This window comes from Homalodisca vitripennis, chromosome 4 (assembly GCF_021130785.1).
Source record: "Homalodisca vitripennis isolate AUS2020 chromosome 4, UT_GWSS_2.1, whole genome shotgun sequence".
In the NCBI taxonomy this organism is placed as follows: Eukaryota; Metazoa; Arthropoda; class Insecta; order Hemiptera; family Cicadellidae; genus Homalodisca; species Homalodisca vitripennis.
Genome location: NC_060210.1, coordinates 164,083,535 through 164,104,320, shown reverse-complemented (window position 1 = coordinate 164,104,320; position 20,786 = coordinate 164,083,535). Strand labels below are relative to the sequence as shown.

At 32.1% G+C, this 20,786-nt stretch overlaps 2 protein-coding genes across 4 annotated transcripts in view; one reads left to right on the top strand and one right to left on the bottom strand.

The window, feature by feature from the left end:
* The window catches only part of LOC124360510 (neurobeachin-like protein 1), a 545,778-nt gene that overhangs the window by 474,138 nt on the left and 50,854 nt on the right, over window positions 1-20,786 (bottom strand). The window lies entirely within an intron of this gene.
* Window positions 9,067-15,373, top strand: LOC124361265 (cuticle protein 18.6-like). Its single transcript, XM_046815312.1, has 2 exons — window positions 9,067-9,343; window positions 14,654-15,373. The coding sequence occupies exons 1-2, from the start codon at window positions 9,067-9,069 to the stop codon at window positions 15,343-15,345; spliced, it is 969 nt and encodes a 322-aa protein (XP_046671268.1). The 3' UTR covers window positions 15,346-15,373.

Here is a 20,786-nt window from a genome sequence, read left to right as displayed (position 1 = left end):
GTTGAAAGTTGTAGGACGACAGTATTTTTTAGACAAAGCTCACTATTTTAAACACAAATCGTACTTTAGTGTTTTTGGGGAAAATGCTTATTTATTGAGATACAGGTTTGCAGAATATTATATATATTCTAAATATAATAAATATATTCTTCGCATAACCTCAAATATTATAAATCGCTACTAATCAAGAGGTTATGGTGGTATGTGTGAATAACTATAGTTAATAGCATAGGTACTCAAATTTTATATCATACATGTTTTGAAATTGGTTTTTAAATAATTTGTTATAATATTAAAATTGTAATTTTTCATGGATTTCTCTAGGTAAAACTGCTGAGGTATGTAAAATGTTATAGGATTGTAACATTAAAATTCTCTAGATTTATATTCACGGCCCGTTTTATGAGAAGTAGTCACTTCTGTCGGTCAGTCCCGTAACTGTGTTTCCATTTTTATATTTTTTATTGTTATCAAATATTAGAAAATATAAGACCTAGATTAGTGCATATTTTCTTGTCTGTCTAGGGCTCAAGGCTAACTTGACTATGGCGTCAGAAATATAAGTCATTCAAGCCCCATATGCGCAAAACCTATATAATAAAACCCATTCATATTATCACTTAACATGAAAACTGAAATAATACATACTTGATATATGCTTATTACCGTGTGAACAAATATCATAGGCCTCCATCATATTACACAATAAGTAATTTCATTAGGAAGGCCAGGGACTTCGTTTCTGAAAATTGCTTGCGAAACAGCGGGTAAGTGCTAGTGTTACATGAAAAAATTAACACACTGTGGACAAATATTACATTTTAAAGTCTAGTAACAATTAAGTAGTACGCGTCAATAATTGTTAAACAATTGAGTTTTGTGAAATTCACTTCAAGAGTAGTATGATTGATCTTGTAAAACGCCTCTCCACTTATAGAAAGAATCCGTCATACTTGCCGACAGCTGCAAGTACTATAATTATACTGCAAATAATTATAGTACTTACACAGACTTCTGTCATTGATTGACTGGTTAATGCTAATCATATACTGTACATCAATGGAAGAAGTTAAAACCTAGGCTAATACTTTGCTTATCTTACTAATAGAATATTTAATTTTATATCAAAGGCTCTTTTCATTCACATAGTATAATAAAGAGTTTTCAAAAATCCACTCTACCAAAACGTCACTTCTTTTGTAGGAAAGTAAGAAATGTTCAAATATAGTCCTACCTTGCTTAGTTTACCATTTGTCTGTCTGTTGGCGGTTTCAGTAAAACAAATAAAGCCAAATTTAAAGATAAATTTGGCAAAACAATATGTAATGAATAAAAACAAATATAACAAGAACAAAATGACAACAATTACCTAGTAATATTATGTGTTAAAAAGCAACAATCAGCTGATTATAAATCAAAGATAAAAACATTATTAACTCGTTTAGTGCATTTTAAGTAAGCGATGGCAAATATTGATATTTACTATTCAGTTATAAATAAATAGCCCTAGTGAAATAAATTTGGTAGTAAAATGTTCATCTAAAAGTAACGAATATTTTACTATGTTTATAAACTTTTCATACAATATATCATTTTATAATTATAAATTATTGCATGGCCATAACGTTTACACCTAATATGATATATTTTTCAGAAATTGTTTTCAAAACAGGTCTCAATTGTACTTTTATTAAAATTAAAGATTTATTTTCTCCTTAAAAAAAAACAAAAACGAACATAACATACAAAGAGAAGGTAAACTAAGCAAGATAGCAAGATTATCGTTTATAAAGTCATTTCTTATTTATTTTTACATGATAAATCAAATGGTAAGGTTCGAATAGAGTAATTTATGGGTTCCCCGTATGGTGTTAAAATGTTTTTGAATTTTGTTAATATTACTTTTTCGTTTGATAGATATCAAGCTCGGAATTAAAATTAACAAAGCAAAACATTAACAATTAGAGACAAAAATTATAAAAAATGTTAATGTAAATTTTTACGCCTTATTAAAACTGCAGCAAGATAGACTTAACACAAGACATCGAATGGGACGAAGTCAGTTATGAATCATATATGGAGTGGTCCAATATAATACAACCAAGGTTGGAGGCCTGACAAGAATCTGTAGTGGACATTTAGGTTAATAGCAGGCATTAGAAAGTTATACTCCCATACCATCTAGTTTTGTATGTGATCTTGGTCGTAATATTATTTAAATAAGGTAATCTTAAATCCCACTTGCATTTCATCAAACTAAATTCATTGACAAACCAAATAAACAAGTAACTATTTAAATACAACGAACGTTCAGTATATTTTCTAAATTATGACTCAAAACTAAAAATATGTCTCTGTATTTAATTAATGATTTTCTATAAATAATAATAATATTCAACATCAATAAACTTTGTGATGCTAGGTAAAGTCTATTAGAGTCCACATAGCTCTAGAATAAATTGTTCACCATTCAAATGACTTTTGAATACTTATATAGAGTATCTTCCCTCAAAAAGAGCAAAAATATCCACGATCAGGAATAGCACCTGAGGCGTGTTAATTTTAGATCATTGAGTATAGGAGCAGAATATTAGACTATAATCTAATTTAACTTTGAGGTACGCGATCAGTTACTCATAAATCAGCGATTGGCTACAGTATCCACGAGCAAGCCATCCAACACTGGCATTGCATTTGTAGTAAAGATTAAGGTTTCTATTACAATAATAATTAGCAATGCTCAAGAAAAGTGTATTATGTTTCGTTAAAAAAATCTTCTATTTCAAACCTGTGGAATAATATCTCATAGGAATAGTATCTCATACATACTTAATCGAGCACCGATTTCCATTATATTTAAGATTGTGCGAAATGCTATAAAATTGTTTGTAACATGGTAATTGCTGGTTTGTGAGGGCCCTGCCTATTTATGATTATTAAAAGATTCACTCTCCTTCAACCTATTTCGTCTTGTAATAAGAGAGGAATTCTGACTTCTGATAAAAATGTTACACTAGACAAATACAACATATATAGTTAAAACATAGAGAGAAAAATAAATTGTATTATATTCTATAAATCGCAAACAGACTATATATACTCGTATAACATTATAGGATAACAATACTTAATGTATAATTATTTGTGGAACAGAAGAATTTCATTTTTTTGTATTTTTTTAATTCATTTGTGCGTTTTGGTAAGTTGATGCAAACTGGAAACGACTGGCGGTCAGTTGCTCAACACAGCCGTTACCACTCTGTCCTTCCAACGCTTTACGCTGTTCAAACTATGTTAAAAGGCTGGATAAAAGCGTAACAAATGTATGTTTGATTTAATTTCAGCTGAGTTTTTAATATTACATCTCGCAATTTATGGGTTGAAACAAAATGTATTGCGCATATTTTTTCAATATTTGTCGAACGAACTTATTAGAACATAATAACAATAATAAACCATCTAAGTTAATGATTTAAACTTGGATATAAAACTTCACTTCCCGTATTAATTGCAGTTTAAGTTATCTTAAACTTTCTCGTAAAAACTTGTATTGGGATTGTGTATCAAAATGGAATGGCTATCTAATCTAGTTCATGTATGATACTACTGTGCTTTGTACACACAGTTTAAACTCCCATTATTAGTTCTTCTATCAAGAAATTTAGGCTTGATTTGGCTTAGTGGTTTCAATTCATTTCCAAATAAATTAATGTAATCGTATTTAAGTAATGATAGAACAAATAAATAATCTGGACGAGACGGTTTCCCTTTTAATTATCATAATTTTTTATATAAAGTTCCATTTTCTGGATACGTGAGTTATTTTATTCGAGGAAAAACGTCTTTCATTTTGTTGCGTATGTTTCATTATACTGTATTAATATTTTATTATATGTGTGCCATTTAGAAAAGATATTCTTTTTCTTTTTGACGATGCTTATTTTCATTGCATTCAGATTCATATTGGCTCGAATAATAAATAGCCCTTAACCGATTTTAACAATTTAAATATAAAGTCGGTGAATACATCGATGGGTGTCAGTATCGATGGGTGTCAAGAGGTACAGACCTTTGATCATCACATTTAACATGACATCTGGATATTGTAATAGTTAATAAAACCATTAGATTCATGTTTATAATTAGTAGTTTATCTATTTAAAAATTATCAATCTTAATAAATGTTAAATTTCAATTTAGGTACATGGATAAGTTGTAAATGTAAGACCGACGCAATATAAGATATATCGGCTAGCTAACTTCACCCCACACTGTTGGTAACCGGTTTCACAGTCAATGCTTGTTTAAGCAAATCGACAACAATGCAGTAACACTCAAGTGTAAAAATGGTCGAAAGCAGTACTTTTTGATGCAGTCTGTGACATAATTGGAGTCGCCTTGCCAACTGGTTATAAAACCCGAGTCGATTGACTGGGACCTAGAAAGTTTTGTTATTTATGTTACGGTCAAGAATTCACCACACCTGAAAATGCAGCATTTTAACAAGACAAGGAATGGGCGGAGCGCCCACACTTAGCTGGATCTGACAATCTATCAAGCTGTGCTCTCTCTCTGACACATGCGACCACAGCTCAGTTTTGTACAACATGTGGCCTATAGAAATTATTTTACAACTGAAATAATTAAGTAAGAACATTGAATACTATGACTACATAAAGGAGGGGAATTTCACTAATAATGAAATTTATTTCTGAAAAGATACCGTCAAATATCAAGTCGGTAAGATTTGTTAATGCAAAATACGATTAAAATAGTGTGAGTAAAATCTATAAATGGTAAATAGTGATAAGTGGTAAACATGTATTTGTTTTTTTTTTTACCATACAACATTTTAAATTTGTATATGTGTGCTTTGATATATACAGGGTGTAAATTAAGTCCTGGGTATATTCCAAACGAATTGAGATGTCGATGCACTATCTTCACCATGCCTACCCTTGCCCATAACTTTTGCAAGGATCGTTGTAGACATTTTGTTCATGTCATTATGTTTATTTTGGATCTACCTTTAAAATGGCATGTCACAAGATCGGGGTTGCAATTTGAAAATTTAAAGTGACCTCCCCACTCTACCCCCTTTGTAAAAATGAGTGAAATATTTTTACCCTCCAAAAAGTATTTTAATAGGTATTGTAAATATTTGACACCTATATTTCAAACCGTTTAAAAATATATCCAGGCGTATCAGGAGTTAATTTACACCCTGTATGTATCTCTTTAGTGTTATAACATTCATTCAGAGTCTAGTTCTATTAAACGAAAAAATGTTTTTTTTAATTATAGAGCTTAGGTACGTCATTTCTGAATTACACAATTAAATAGTTTTTAGACAAAGTGTACGGATTTATTGCGGTTTTACATCGCCATAGAAAAATAATTGTAGAAACAAAATTAATAGCAGTGAAGGCTTAAGTAAGTCAAATTCATTCTGGTGTACAAATGGATATTTGTAACACAAGTCTCGCCTCGCCTCGAATAAAAAACAAGGTAGGAGTACACTACACCACCAGTCGCGTAACAAGCTCCGCTAAGACAGGTCTAGAAGACAGTAAGATGGGACGCAAGATAGGAGTTATAGATTACATTCGCGCACCGGCAGGTTAAGAGATCTTGCATTCTATTCTGTTAATGAGTTCGCCACAATTAGTCGGGATCAATAAAACTTTTTGTAAACACTGTTGTCGAAATAAATGGTATTTCAATGTTGACAATTGTAAGAAAGAGCAAATTAAAGATAGTTGATAAAAGTTGTATGTTTTATTATTTAATTGAAATATACATAATCGTATGATATATCAATTATATAAATTTCGTATGGACTAAAATTTTAAAAATTTGTCTAACTAATAGAGAAAATATTAATTTGAATTATAAAACTACGACTATAAAGCTTTGATTTGGAAACGTCAGCATATCATTTAAAGAATTGAATGAAAAATTTCTTTATTGTTGTCAGTTGTACATTTTACATACAGTAGATCTTAAACTAAAATCAACAATAAAGCCCGAGGTAACAAAATACCTGTTCGGGAATTACACTAGTACACATAAAGAAACAGCAACTCGAAAAAAAGGACTGCCCTACCAGATCCTCGTAATGATACACTCTAAAACAACTATAACTAGATTAACTTCTAAAAAAAGTAACATAAAACGGAAATATATGTGAAATGTTGATCAGATTTCCAAGTAAATTATAATATAAAGTTACAATTTAAAAGTGTAATGATCATACTATAGTGTTGTAAAACCTGTCTACATCTTCTTCCAATAACAAAACATGCCGAAGCATTTTAACAAACTTATTTTTGATTTTACATTTTCTTAAATATTCTGGTAAACAATTAAAAAAACTTTGGTCCTAAAAAAAGATAGAATTTTTTAAACAAGGTTAGATGGGGTCTCGGAACTTGAACGTTTATTCTTCTCTGACTATAATGTGAATTTGCATTGTAAAAACTGCTGCTTTGATTATAAAATGATTTTAATACTTTATAGATATACAGATTTTTTTATCGTTAACACATTTAAATCTCTAAAAATTGGAGCTGAACTCTCCATTTTATTCTTAAATTTTATTATTCTTATGAAATGTTTTTGCAGAGTAACAATTGGTTTGAGGGTTGTAATATAAGTTCCTCCCCAAATTTCTAAACCGTATTCAATTTTAGAATTTATAAAGGCAAAATAAACTTGTTTAAGCAATCCTGTATAGCATACCGTTCTAAGAGAATAAAAAAGTCTAACATACTTCACTAGTTTAGACTTAACTTCAGCTATATGAGATTTCCAATTCAACTTCACATTATGGGACTCATAGCGATAAAATTAATTTTATGTAGTAAGTCGAGAGACGTTTAATTTTTCACATATTTTGTCAATTTGTTGTGTAATATTTTGTAAGCTGTTGAAATTCCACTATAAAAAAAACTCAGTTTACGCTGGATAAATAATTCCAGTTGTAACTAATAACAACCCCTCTGTATGTGAACTTGGTACAATTAAATGCGTGTTTCTAGTTTATGCTGCTAGTACATGGGAGTACAAGTACGACCACTGAAATACAGTTGAACCCCCAAATATAAAATACTTGTGACGTTTGATTGAACCAAAGTTCAGATATGAACTGATCAAAGTTAAGTTTTTTTTTTTTTGTAATAATGTAACAACAATATCTACGATGGCTACTTAAGGTTGAATAGTGAAAGGGTTCAGAATTCCACAGTAGCTAATTACGCCATTACATGACTGATAATGAGTGAAGGAACTGATGCGAGACTCCTGATGTACAAGTATATAAGGTATGTCGACAGTTTCGATCAGCAGTGTATGATCATACAAACATCCCACACCATGATCCAACAGGTACTGTAACAATATACATCCTTAACTATATATGAACATGTAAAATGTTCATTACTAGTAAATGGTACGTAACAACTTAAAACAAACGGAACTATTAACTCAATTGAAATTATTTTTCGTAAATATATAATACTGTTTTCAATACTTAGTTCTAATGTGCAATCTACTAGTACAAACAATCATTGTTACTTTATTATTTTATAAATCGTATTAATCGTTCCATCGGGATTCCAGCACACAGCTTTTTGTCAATTAATCCATCCACTACATATGTTGTATTTAGCTCTCTACTATATCCCATATGTGTTTTCTGTAAACAATTTAAATAGCCCAACTGTAATATTTATTATCAACGAAGTACATAAAAAACCAGACAGTATGGTGATTGCTAGAAAACCAGCTTTCTTGCTATTAATCACATTTTCTGATGACATTCGTTAAAAAAAATAAAGAGGAAAATTTCCAGGCGAGAATTGTATTAAATATCGTTTACAAAATAGCTAAGAGTTTTTTTTTAAAACACAATTTGTAGTAGATAAAAGTTACAATAGTTTCTTTAAAATATGCAAGGCAAAAATTTTAGATGGATTTGCTGATCGATTATAAGTAATAATAGGTAATAATAATATCGGTACTGATGATTTCTAATGTTTCATAACTCACAAAAAATCTGAAATATTTACAATTAAGATCTACATTCAACTGAATTTAAAATGTCAAGAATGTATAGTAATAGTAAATATCTGTAGTAGTATATAACACACCTACGCTAATTCTCTTTGTTTAAAACTTTCACTCAAAATTTTAAACCGCTACTGATTAATTAAATACAAAGATATGAAATATAGAAACCGTCTTAAAATACTCTTCCTCAAATTTAACAGAGTTTGCTTAGAGTTTAGCCTGGAACATTTTCATCCGCAACGATTACCTCACAAGATTGTACATTCACTAAATGATTTTGATACCTTTGATATTTTTAGTAACCTAGAAATGAATTAGACAAGCCGCAATAAGACGTTTTCTTGTAATTTCAATGGACAATATTATAATATCCTCATGTATGATGTTCTCTGATCTAGCATAATTTGGCAATCACATTTAACAAAATGCTAACTGCATCAGAGTACTCAGGGCCTCTCTATTATAGAACATATTATAACTATGGAATATTTATAATCAAATCTACACAAGCAAAAACTAATTTTGAGTTAATTAATAACTAAACCTATAGTGTAGGTAAAACTTTGTTTCACTCCCCACATTCGCTACCATAATTTAACCACCAAGCTCATTGTAGTGAGTTTTAATATTAGAAAAAGCGCCGATTTAGTAGTCAGAACTAATTAAGGAATTTTTATTTTGATTTAAGCGTTAAATTTACAGAAATAATAAATTAATAAAATATCTCGACTTCCTAGCGCAGTTATTCCTAGGAATTATATAAACCCCTTTTAATACAAGGTATTATAAGTCTTTAAAGGTAGTAAAAAATATTGATTAAATTACACAAAACATGTCTACCAGCCTATAAGGTTGTAATAAATATTTGTATGCAATAAGTTAATCAAGCTGTTTATTCCAAGAAGCAAGAAAGATTACATACTACAGAGATATATTGTACAGTTTTGAATAAGTTATTTTATATTCCAGGTTATAACAATTTCGTGCGTGATTGCAATGGTTATGTCCGTCATCCCCCAGCACGGCTACGGCCATGACAACGACCACGGGTTCCACGTGGAGTACAAGGAAGACTACTACGACCCTCACCCCAAGTACAAGTTCGAGTACGGAGTCCACGACAGCCACACTGGTGACATCAAGAGCCAGAAGGAGGAACGTGACGGGGATGTGGTGCACGGCAGCTACGAGCTGGTGGAGGCGGACGGTTCCAAGCGCGTCGTCCACTACACAGCTGATCACCACACTGGCTTTAACGCTGTCGTCCACAGGGAACACAACGTCCATCCTCAACATTACCAACATCACCAGGAACACATCCCTACACATCACCACTTATTTTATAAATAAAGTATAAAAATTAAACTATAGTGTAATGTACTCCACACGCTTGTTGTGGTATAACCTTATATGTTATACGAACCTTATGTTATACGAACATATATAGACTGCTTGAAACCCATCTGCTACGCACAATTCCTTAATATTTAAAACATATATATTATACAACATTTTTTTGAAACCTTTCACAATAATCCAACTGTAAGTGTATGGTAGCCTACATATTATGTAGGAAATTAAAAATGTGAAACAAAACATTCATCGTAACTAAGTATATTAAAAAATATTTTTTGTTTAACTAGACTATACATTATTAACGAAATTTTATCGTACGTATTATTTTAACATGTAAACAACAATTATATATATATATATATATATATATATATATATATAACTTTAATATATATTTAAGTATTAAATAATAACTTCTAGTTCTCATAACAATTTCTCTTTTAGGATGTCACTTAACTGTTCGTTCCGAATGTAATACAACTTTATGAGAAATTAGAATATGATTAGGTTAATGTCTTAGATTCTAATAATCCTTTCATGTGTAATTATTATGTATTCCAGTACATTACAATTTGTTGACTTGTAAATTGATCACAAGTAAATATTTTTACTCTTTACGAAATATTGTTATGTTTTATTTTGGTAACTTCAATAAAGGATGATTGAAGAGTTTACTTGTGTGTGTACGTTTGTAAAATGTTCTAATAATGTCTCTCAACATATATCTCTACACATACCTAAGGTTTTTAAACAAAATTTAAATAAAATTACTCTTATTAATTATCATAATAGAGAAATAAAGTTGAAATCTGTTTATCTGAGTGAGTTTTTATTTAGTAAAAAGGTTATTTTCTATCAAAATGAGAGAAAGAAAGAGTAACTTATAGTAATTATTTACGGAGAATTGAAGTCAACAATAACCATTTCACAACTTTACTTTAAACTAAGGAAATATAGGAATGGAAATACGAAATAATTTATTGACGTTTATAACACATTTTCCTTAGCTCTAAACAAAATGGTGATGGTAGAAAACTTGGGATTGAAGTCCTTGGTGAAAAATGTGAAAACAAGCCTCTCAAAACCGGAAAAATTGCAAATTTTATTGTATTCTTTTAAAAATGATCACTTTACTAGTACATGTTGTGCTAATAGAATAATAATTTCCTGCCCTCGTCATAAAAATAACGAAGCTTGGTATGGATATTTTGAAATTTAAGATATTCTTAGTTCAACATAAAGTCAACGTGTTCACAGTCAGATAAGGTACAACTCTCAATGGGTTTTTTTAACTTCTGACGAACAACAAAACGAAAAGAAAATAATCTACATTAAATAACATAAGTAACTATCAATGAAAAAGTAAGTATTATAGTGGCTAAACGACAAAATAATAGGACTTAAGATAACAAGTATCAGTTTTAACTTTAAAGTGAAATATGTATGTCACAATATCCGTATGTTATGAGCTGATGGTTGTGAACGGTTTAAGACGTCGGATATAGATCTGAGTTAAAGATCGCGCAAGTTCAATTTTTTTCTGTGACTGTAGCACATTATATGAGTACCCTTGTTTACCTCCTCCTTTTACTATATCGACTCTCTTCGTTATTCTGTTAGATAAGATCTTAGCAAGGGTCAGTGGCCCATGAGGACGGACAGAATAAGGTTTGGAGGAGGATTGGTCTCTCCTTAAAATCTCCTTTGCGTTTAGAATAATAAGACCCAAAATCCTTGATAGGTACTGCGAGGATGTCCATTATTGATTGGCTGTTTGGTTAGGAAACAGCTAATAATGTACAAAAAATAAAAATAATTCGGGGGTGATATGTATTGGGCATGATTGCCAATTTCTAGTTTTTATGACGACAACAATCAACACAATTAATAATAATAAGTACAATCAACGAATGAATGTAAAAATATATAAAATTCATGCAGAATATAAAGTTAGAGCAGAGGCGAGACAGTGTGAGTTCGCCCACTCCAAGTTCTACACACACCCACTGGGACCGAGCGTAAATCACTCCAGAATGTGGACCTGGCGCCGGGTCCTGGACCTGCCAATTAGATAACTGCATTACTTAATGGGCCGATTTGATCGCGTTAGTCCTCCGAAATCGAAATAGAAATAGAGCCGTTGCCCAAAAGCGGGCGGGCGAGTGGGGAGGTGGGAGAAAGGAGTCTCCGGCTTCCTGGTCCTCGGGTTCTCGCCCCAGGCGTGACCACATTTTTATTAAGTATAAATACACAAAGTTGTCCTGCAAGGACACAATCTGAGCTGAGAAGTGATACGGACAACATGGCGCTCTTGGTGAGTTATCCTTTTACTTTTTTCGCTAAAACCCGTAACAATTTTAATTTGATAGTTGCTTTATTCTTCAATCATAAAATAAGATAACAAACAATAGTTATTTTTACCACAAAATCTTATACGCAATCATTGAAAGTTTTAAAACAATAAATTTCATGCGTTTATATTTTAATATTATATCCACTTAAGATAGTTAGATACATTCATTGATGCAACAAAATTATAATTTTCAAATCAGTAAAGAAAAAAACTGTAAAACTATATTTACCAACGTACAATCAATGGGGTGCCAAAAGTCTTGTGCTAAACTTTATTTAACTAATCATCATAATCTAGGTAATGTTTACAATACTAAGAACTGTGTCATTAAACCAAGACATTTCGACAGTTTCAATTAATCACACTTCATTAATTTACGTGTTCCTGAAGTGTTAACGAGCAATCTGAAATATTGCCAGGTATATCAATCAAATACTACAGAGATAACGGATATATTATATATATATATATATATATATATATATATATATATATATACATTAATCTTCAATAAGAAATTCTTCAATTGTATTAAACAGTTTTCTATATTTCGGCTTAAGCCGTCTTCAGGAAATATAAAAAAATATAAATAGGGCTATAAGAACAGAATAAACTTAAAACATCAACACAGAAAATGAAAAATAAGAATGTATATATATATATATATATATATATACATAATATATATATATAATATTAGTATTAATAGTATTAATAATATAATATTAATAGTATTATATATAGTATATATCAATATATATATATATATATATATATATATAAATTATATATATATGTTTTACTGGTGTTGTTCATAGTTCCTTGAAATAAATTTTATAATTACGCATGTAATTGTTATAAGGAGCAAATTCACTGTTACTGTGGATTGATTAAGTATAAATACACAAAATTGTCCTGCATTAGTATCACTGCAAGGGATCACTTACTGCAGGAAAATGAAAAATATATTTGTACAGATTGTTACTTTATTTTATCCATCAGAAAATGTCATACAATTGTACCTATGTTTTACGAAATCTATAAATTTGAGGCGATACGTGTTAAAACCTTCCTTAAATTATTTTAAATACTAGAATTTTCATGCATAAAAATGTTTAATATGAATTTAAAATTATTGAATACAACTATTACAGCTTTATTAAAACCCCGTACAGAGTGGGTACATATCCACACATTATAAATATAATCAAAGTCTACATTTATATACAACATTAGGATTGAGGGGCATTATCAATTTATTAACAAATCTAGTATTGCATTTGAATAACTTTTCTTTATTTATCGTAAAACGGATTTGAAAAAATGGTCTAGGATAGGTCCACAGTGTTATCGCCGCGGATCTGTACGTGGGGTTTATAAACATTTCCGAGATATATTCTTGATATTAATGGAGACTTACACTATATAGTTGTTTTGTTATTAGTTGTTTCTATGAACTATGACAAACTTTCTTTTTAAAAATCATGTCGTATGTTAGTAATAACTATTTGTTATCTCTCCTTACTTATTCGTCTTGGCTGATGATTTCAATCTCACATTGAAGATTTCCATACATTCATCTGCCTTCCACTGTAGTAAAACCATAAAAATATAACACCATTTGTTTAAACAACGAATTCTTTGGTTTTTTATGTTAACAACTGGCCTTATACACAAAATAACTAATTAGTTTATTGTACATAGTATAAGTAAACGAGAAGTATCGCTAACTTTACTGAACAAGTTTAAATACACTTTCACATTGTAAAACTAATAAAGTCCTAATTATGAAAAGCGGATTCACATCTTTCTTCATCTTTCAAATCTATTAGACAAATATTGACAAATATGAATATTAGACAAGTAGTTATAATAATATATTTGAACTATATATATTCCTAGAAAAAATGTTTGTTTTGTATAAAACATAAACACGTATTTATAAGCCCGTAGGTAATATTTTATTATAAATGAAATGTGTATATTTTTAGCAACGTGTCGCTGTCAAAACTGTTACAAAACTTATGTCTAAACTAAAGATTGGGAATATGTCTGTAGTTTTAAGAAACATGTTTGCACTAAATTATTAACAATATTTATCTCATAAAAACATTTTGTATATCAATAATAGCTTATCTAAACTTCAATAAATAACATTCGTTCAATTAAAAGTACTAATTACAAATTAATTCAGGCAATTATTACTTACCACGGTAAACTAAATATACATTGAAAATTTAATTATTATTATTATAGTTGCTTATTTGTCTTGAAAACATTCAAATAATTTGGTTTTCTGAAAATTCGTACCCGATATATATTTTTAGAAATGAAGAAAGGTATATTTTACGTTTTCGGCACACTTTATGTACGTCAATTATAGTTCCATCCCGCCTAAGTAACTTGTGTCATTTATTTTTCAGTATACTCTCGTTCTGATAGCTGCAGCGAGCCGCTCGTTGGCAGTATACCAAGAGCCCGGACACTCCCCCAGCTATAGCGCACCTCACTCTCCCGGTTACAGTGGAGGTCACAGCTACAGTGCCCTGACCCAAGCCGGACACAGCAGTCACAGCTACAGTGTCCATCCCCAGTCCAAGGCAGGATACAGCGCTCCCAGCTACAACAGCCATAGTCAGCCCAGCCACAACCAAGGCCCTAGCTACAACGAGCACAGCTCCAACTACGCAGGCCACGGAGGCTACAGTGCCCCTAGCAAGCCCGCTTACAGCGGTGGTCAAGCCTACTCCAGCCACAGCTTCATCACTCCCCACAGCAAGCCCAGTTACAACCAGCACGCCCACAGCGGTAACAACCACAAGAACGTTCCCAGCTACACTTCTCACGGCTCGTCTAACCACGTTGCTTACAACAAACCCGCCTACCATGCCCCCGCCCCTGCCTACCACGCTCCAGCCCCTGCCTACCACGCTCCAGCCCCTGCCTACCACGCTCCTGCCCCTGCTTACCACGCTCCTGCCCCTGCTTACCACGCTGCCGCCCCCAGCTACGGAGGACACAACTCACACCAGGAGGAAGCATACGACACCCACCCCAAGTACTCCTTCTACTACTCTGTCAACGACCCCCACACTTACGACATCAAGAACCAGCAGGAGGAACGTGATGGAGACTACGTGAAGGGACAGTACAGTCTGGTCGAGCCTGACGGTGGCCGCCGTACAGTCGATTACACAGCTGACTCCTACGGCTTCAACGCTCAGGTCCATAAGGAGGAAGGCAAGGGAGGATACGCCGCTCCCCACTCGGCTCCCAAACATTACTCTTCAGCCCCCGTCTACCATGCGCCAGCACCAGCTTACAACTCCCATGCATCTTCTCACTCCTCCGTCTCTGCACACCATTCTTCTGCACCAGCTCATCATTCAGCCCCCGCTTACCACTCCCCAGCCCCCGTTTACCACTCCCCAGCTCCTGCTTACCACTCCCCTGCTCCTGCTTACCACTCCCCAGCACCCTCCTACTCTGCTCCCAAGAACTATGCCGCTGGTCACGGGTACTCGCAGACTTCAGTCACCTCTCCTCACTACTCTTACTCTTACTAGAGGTTTACCCTTATAAAGACTAAATAATTACTACTACGCTTGCTCAATTGTCTCTAGATTGTAAATATTTTTATACTTAAATAGTACAAATAAACGTTACCGTGTTTGTATATTGTTGTTTTGTTTTATTGGTATTATAATTCAACATACCTTACATAGTACTAAGTGGGACATACAGTGTTAAGTTTTTGGGGGGGGGGTGGGGGGGGGGGGGGGTGGGGGGGGGGGGGGGTGGGGGGGGGGGGGGGTGGGGGGGGGGGGGGGTGGGGGGGGGGGGGGGTGGGGGGGGGATTGACAATGATTCAAACTTACTTATTTTTAAAAGTCTTACTTTGCTAAAACATAATTTTCATATTTCTATGTGGATTATATTAATGTTAGCCCAAAAGTAAAAACCTTCGTTCAAATAACACACTCTGTTTAGCATCCTCATGTATGTTCAAAGTGTAAGTGCGGTAAATTGCGAGTGGCTTGGATGATCATGGTAATTTTTTAGGAGTCTATATCTGTGACAAACAAATTCCATAAAGTTAAATTAGTCATGAAGACGGTAACTTAAACATACATACAATATATATACTAAATAAAAAACAAAAAGTATCAAGTGGCATCAAAAGAGTATACAACAAAGTTTACTTTGGTTTGTACAGGTGTTTTATGTAATACTTTACCCCCCTCCCCCCCAACTTTATTTATTCATAAAACCTAGCGAGTCGACTTTTTGAAAATTTCACATTAATGTAGACAATTTTTATGCAATTTTTATCCGTTTCTGTTGTCTTAATGCGGTAAAACTTCAATGATTTACACATTTAACAATTTCACATAAAAAACCCAAATAAAATATATTAAAACATTAATATTTTCTCTAAAATACACTTCAATTTTCATTTAGCTTAAAATTATAGGATTTTGATATTTTTTAGAAATTGTTATTTATGTACGTTAAGTGTGTTGGCGGTTTTGTTAATGACATAAAAAATGTATGCTTATTTTCCAAAAACTATTTTATTTTTTTAGTTTTTGTTTCCTAGGGTCATCAAAAACTTGAAATTTTTACATAATTTCTCATAGGGTAATACTTTCGCTATAATGCTCGTATATGCAATGTAACATTGTTTACTCTGGCTGTCAAGTAAAAATTTGACAATTTTACTATTATTACGGACAATTATCGGAAATTTCCGCTAAAAGCACCGTAAAAATGTATCCTGTGAGAAGGAGGTTTTTCTTGTGCTTCAATGATTGGTTGTTTTAATGTTTTTGAAACTTGTATTATATCTTGTGTGACGCGTAGCTTTGTAGTGCAGACTGTGGGAAGGACGAGGAAGGGAGACGATGTGCGTGAAGTGGCTGTGTGTGAGGGTCAAGGTTGGGTGAAAGGTTGTTTTCATCCCATCTTCCCTCTGCCGCAGTATATAAGCCTGACACACCACCTCGCGGGGAGTACCTCTCTCTACGTAGTTCATGGGTTTACCAGGTACGTACCTCGCTCACAACTACATCTGTCTCATGTGAATTTTTTAAAATTATTATACCTCAACAATAAGTGAAAATTACACTTATTTTACAAACATGTTTACTTTTTACTTCGTGATGTATATAACCAAAAATTGTTTTGATACAATTAATTACTAATTAATACTAATTGATTATAATGGTTTATACTTTTGTATAAACATTATCGAAAGTGTAAGATTGGAAATAATTGTTTGAGTATCCCACAGTTTTATGTTTATCAATGTTATGTTATTTATTTTTTTAAAGTAATGTTTACACATCAACACTGGCCCTAAGAAATTGTTTTGATGACGTATCTTCAAAGGACACGGTCAATTAAATTAATTGAACAAGGAAAATCTTTAAAGCAATTAATTGTATTACTTCATAGAACGAGTCAAACTAATTATATGACGAAAATAACAATAAATTTTGACAATGTTAGCAATTTTGAAATATATGATTATGTGCGTTAGGGATATAATCTAATAGTGCTTAAGTAAACACTTTTGGATCTAATCTTAATTTTATAAGACAAACAGACAAATAGTGGATAAATCTGGTAGCTATAACTTGAGTTAAACAAAAACACCAACTAGAATATAAAACAATGCTCTATATATCATAATTTAAAAGATGTTGTCATTCATGTTATGAAAGTGTTATATCATACTCCAGCAGTTCTTAAAATAAATTAAGAGACATATTTTTAATTCAAGCAGAATGTGAGGAAACGTCGAGATGTATTGTACTATTATGTGAAATGACATATAGTAGTACTTTTATTATGGTTGAAAAAGTTCTTCATCCAAGAAAAACAAAAATTCAAGGATGAAAAACATTCACTTTTCAATGCTTTTAAAAAAATTATAAGAAATTTAGATTATTGAAACAACTTTTTCAAAACAAACTTTAGATTTTAAAAGTACTGCCAATAATTAAAAATCTCAAGTTAAGAAAATGTGCATTTATATACGATGTTAAATTGGTTATACTGATTAATACTTGGAGTATAAAGAAATCTTTCTCTCTAACAGTAATTTAAAAAAAACTAAAAACTACAAATTTATTTGACGCAGGCTTGGGATTTATAAATGCAAGTATTACTTAATGCATATAAAGAAAGGATTGCATGAAAAAAAACGCTTCACTGTGTTAAATGCAAATAATTAATCTTATCAAACTAAATATGTTTTCATTGCAAGAAAGAAAAACACCGGCGAATAGGTTCACAAGCCCGATCACAATTATAAAATAGTAAACCACCGTAGTTAGAATATTAGAACATCTACAACAAGAACATTGGGCTCATAAAATAGATAAAAAATGTTCAGGAAAGGGGATGGTTAATGCGTTTAAACTGATTTACAGGCCGTTTCGTGTTTCTTCATAAAGTTCTACAGAAGTAAAATTCTACAGAAAGTAATTGGATAACAATTGAAAATTCTCAAATCCGCATAGAATAAAATTTTTGTTATTCAAAATGTATACAAACTCAATATAAGGAGTTGATGTTTTTATAAACATTATCGAAGAGTCATTAGAGGTGTGAGATTGTATGGCATGAATAAATGTTGACTTAAAAAATGTCAAAACAATTGTTAAATCTCCAAGAATCAGCCGATTTCAATAAATTTAATTTTTTAACTGTAGTTCTGCCCTAATCATCTCTCATCAGAGAGATGGCACCGGCTCATCCCTGACTTGTACTATACGGAAATGAGGTGACCCGTGTTAAAACAAATCTTAAATACAAAATGTCATACCACATCGTCTATTACAGGATTTTGAACATTGCGTTTCTTCTCTTCTTCGTGTGCCCAAAACTTAATAGGCCTATACAATGTTTTCAACCAAAAATCAATACATTGGCTATAAACCGCCAAAGCCAACCACATTTTACAATAGAACAAGTTGTAAGCCGCACAAATTCCCAGCATATACGTGAGGTTTATAGCAGTGTTGATATTTTATATTGGTAGCAGTATATGCTTGGTAATTTGTGTCGTCCAAAGGGTTCCACATAACCTTCTATTTGAGATAATTGGAAGAGAGGCTTTTATATTCCTAACTTTGCGTCTAGTAAATTCCAGTTTCGTTTCATTTTCATTTCCCATATTTTTGTCTTTAGGACTTATTTACACTATAACATTTAGACTGTAAACCTGTATCAACAGAAATAAAGGCACGCATTATTTTGTTTTATTATTGTTAATAACAATATTGGTAAAATTAACGTCAAATATCTAATTATCATATTACCTACACTAATACACAAATTCTATGGAGAAATTTGCAAAAGCAAAGCAATAGTAACACAACATAAATTAAATTAAAACTAAAACATTATTTGGCATTTATTAATAATTAATTGTACTGAAAACTACAAAAAAATAGTCGTTTTAAAAATATATTAATAATATTTAAATTTAAATACCTAAAGACAAAGGTGTCGGGCGCAAAACAGGCAACCTCGGTACACCAAACTCCTCCCCGGTCACGACAATATGACAGGCGCGCGATGCAATATGGATACATGAACTTGGACCGGGCAATGCTTGAGTTCGGTAAAACTCTTACTCTGCACTCACTAGTAGAGAAAGTGTTGGAGTATTAAACAAAAAAACAGTAGTATAAAAAATAGTGCATTGTTAAATTTTAATGTTTCCTATAAATATTTAACTTTTAACGGAATTTATTATTAGAATTATAGAAGACTCTTGGAGCGGTTGGGAAAAGTAAAATAGTAGTAAATGTATTAAAATGTAGTAAATGTAGTAAAATATTGAAAACAATACTATCCCAATATAGTTTATTTTTTAGACGAAGCCATTCGAAGCCAAAGGTTTCATCTTCATGCACTCATTTACTACTATTACATTTATTGTTATTCGTAAGTTAAGTCGTTATAGTTTAAACTAAATGTAAGATAATAAAATTCTGATCAATTATGCTAAAACGAAACACAATACTTTCTTTGTTTGCAGTTTATCGTTATAACCTCAAAATTATAAGTACCTTATGAAAATACAACGGACAACTGCGGATAGTAACCTTAAAACTATGCGTTATAATAACGTTCCTTAGGAATTTTTAAAAACAAACAATCAAATGTAATATAACTATGTGTGTATAGGGTATTACTTTAAAAGTGAGAACAAACTAAAGATTAAAGGTATTCCTTAACACGATAAGTTTTTAAAATACTCTTCTAAAAAAATTCACAGCACTTCATATAAGAGTTTTTTTTAAATTAACTTCTTAAATAAAAATACAAAAGCTGGAAGTTAAACATTGGTGTGATAGGGTTAAAATCAAGATGACCGCTAATACAAACATGTCCTTATCGTGCGTCTAATCCAACAGATCTGGTGTAATACATCCAGCAACGCTAAAGTATCTATTAATATTAGGTTGAGATTTATTTCCGTCCCATTCTAACCGCTCCAGCTGTGTCTGGAGCAACAATAAAGTTCATTCATAAACAACGGCTCACTTTCCATTGGCCCGAGGTATGTTACGTCATGTCTGTTGTTGTGCTGGGTGACGCAACTCTACTGTGTATGAGTGACTGACCTTACTGCTCAGATCACCACACGCGTGAACTTTGCACCAGTCACGACGAGCCTACTTTCCCGCGCCAATTACCTCACACCGCCTGCGCCTGCGTCTGTGTCTGTCTCGCATGCTCACGCGCCTCCTCTTTTATGAGCCTGTTATCTCCACATGACGCGCTCGTCTGAAGGACTTGTATTGGTGAATATCTTCTCTGACTTACCGTAAAATCACGACTTCGTCCAAGAGTAAAAAATATTGTGTCGCCACTAATCAATTCTGCTATAAACGATCCTCCTGTTATTAGATGTTCGGATTTGTAAAACATTTTCTTTTTAATTAACCATTTGTGTCCTTAACAAGGTAAGCTATAGACGTTCTTTACT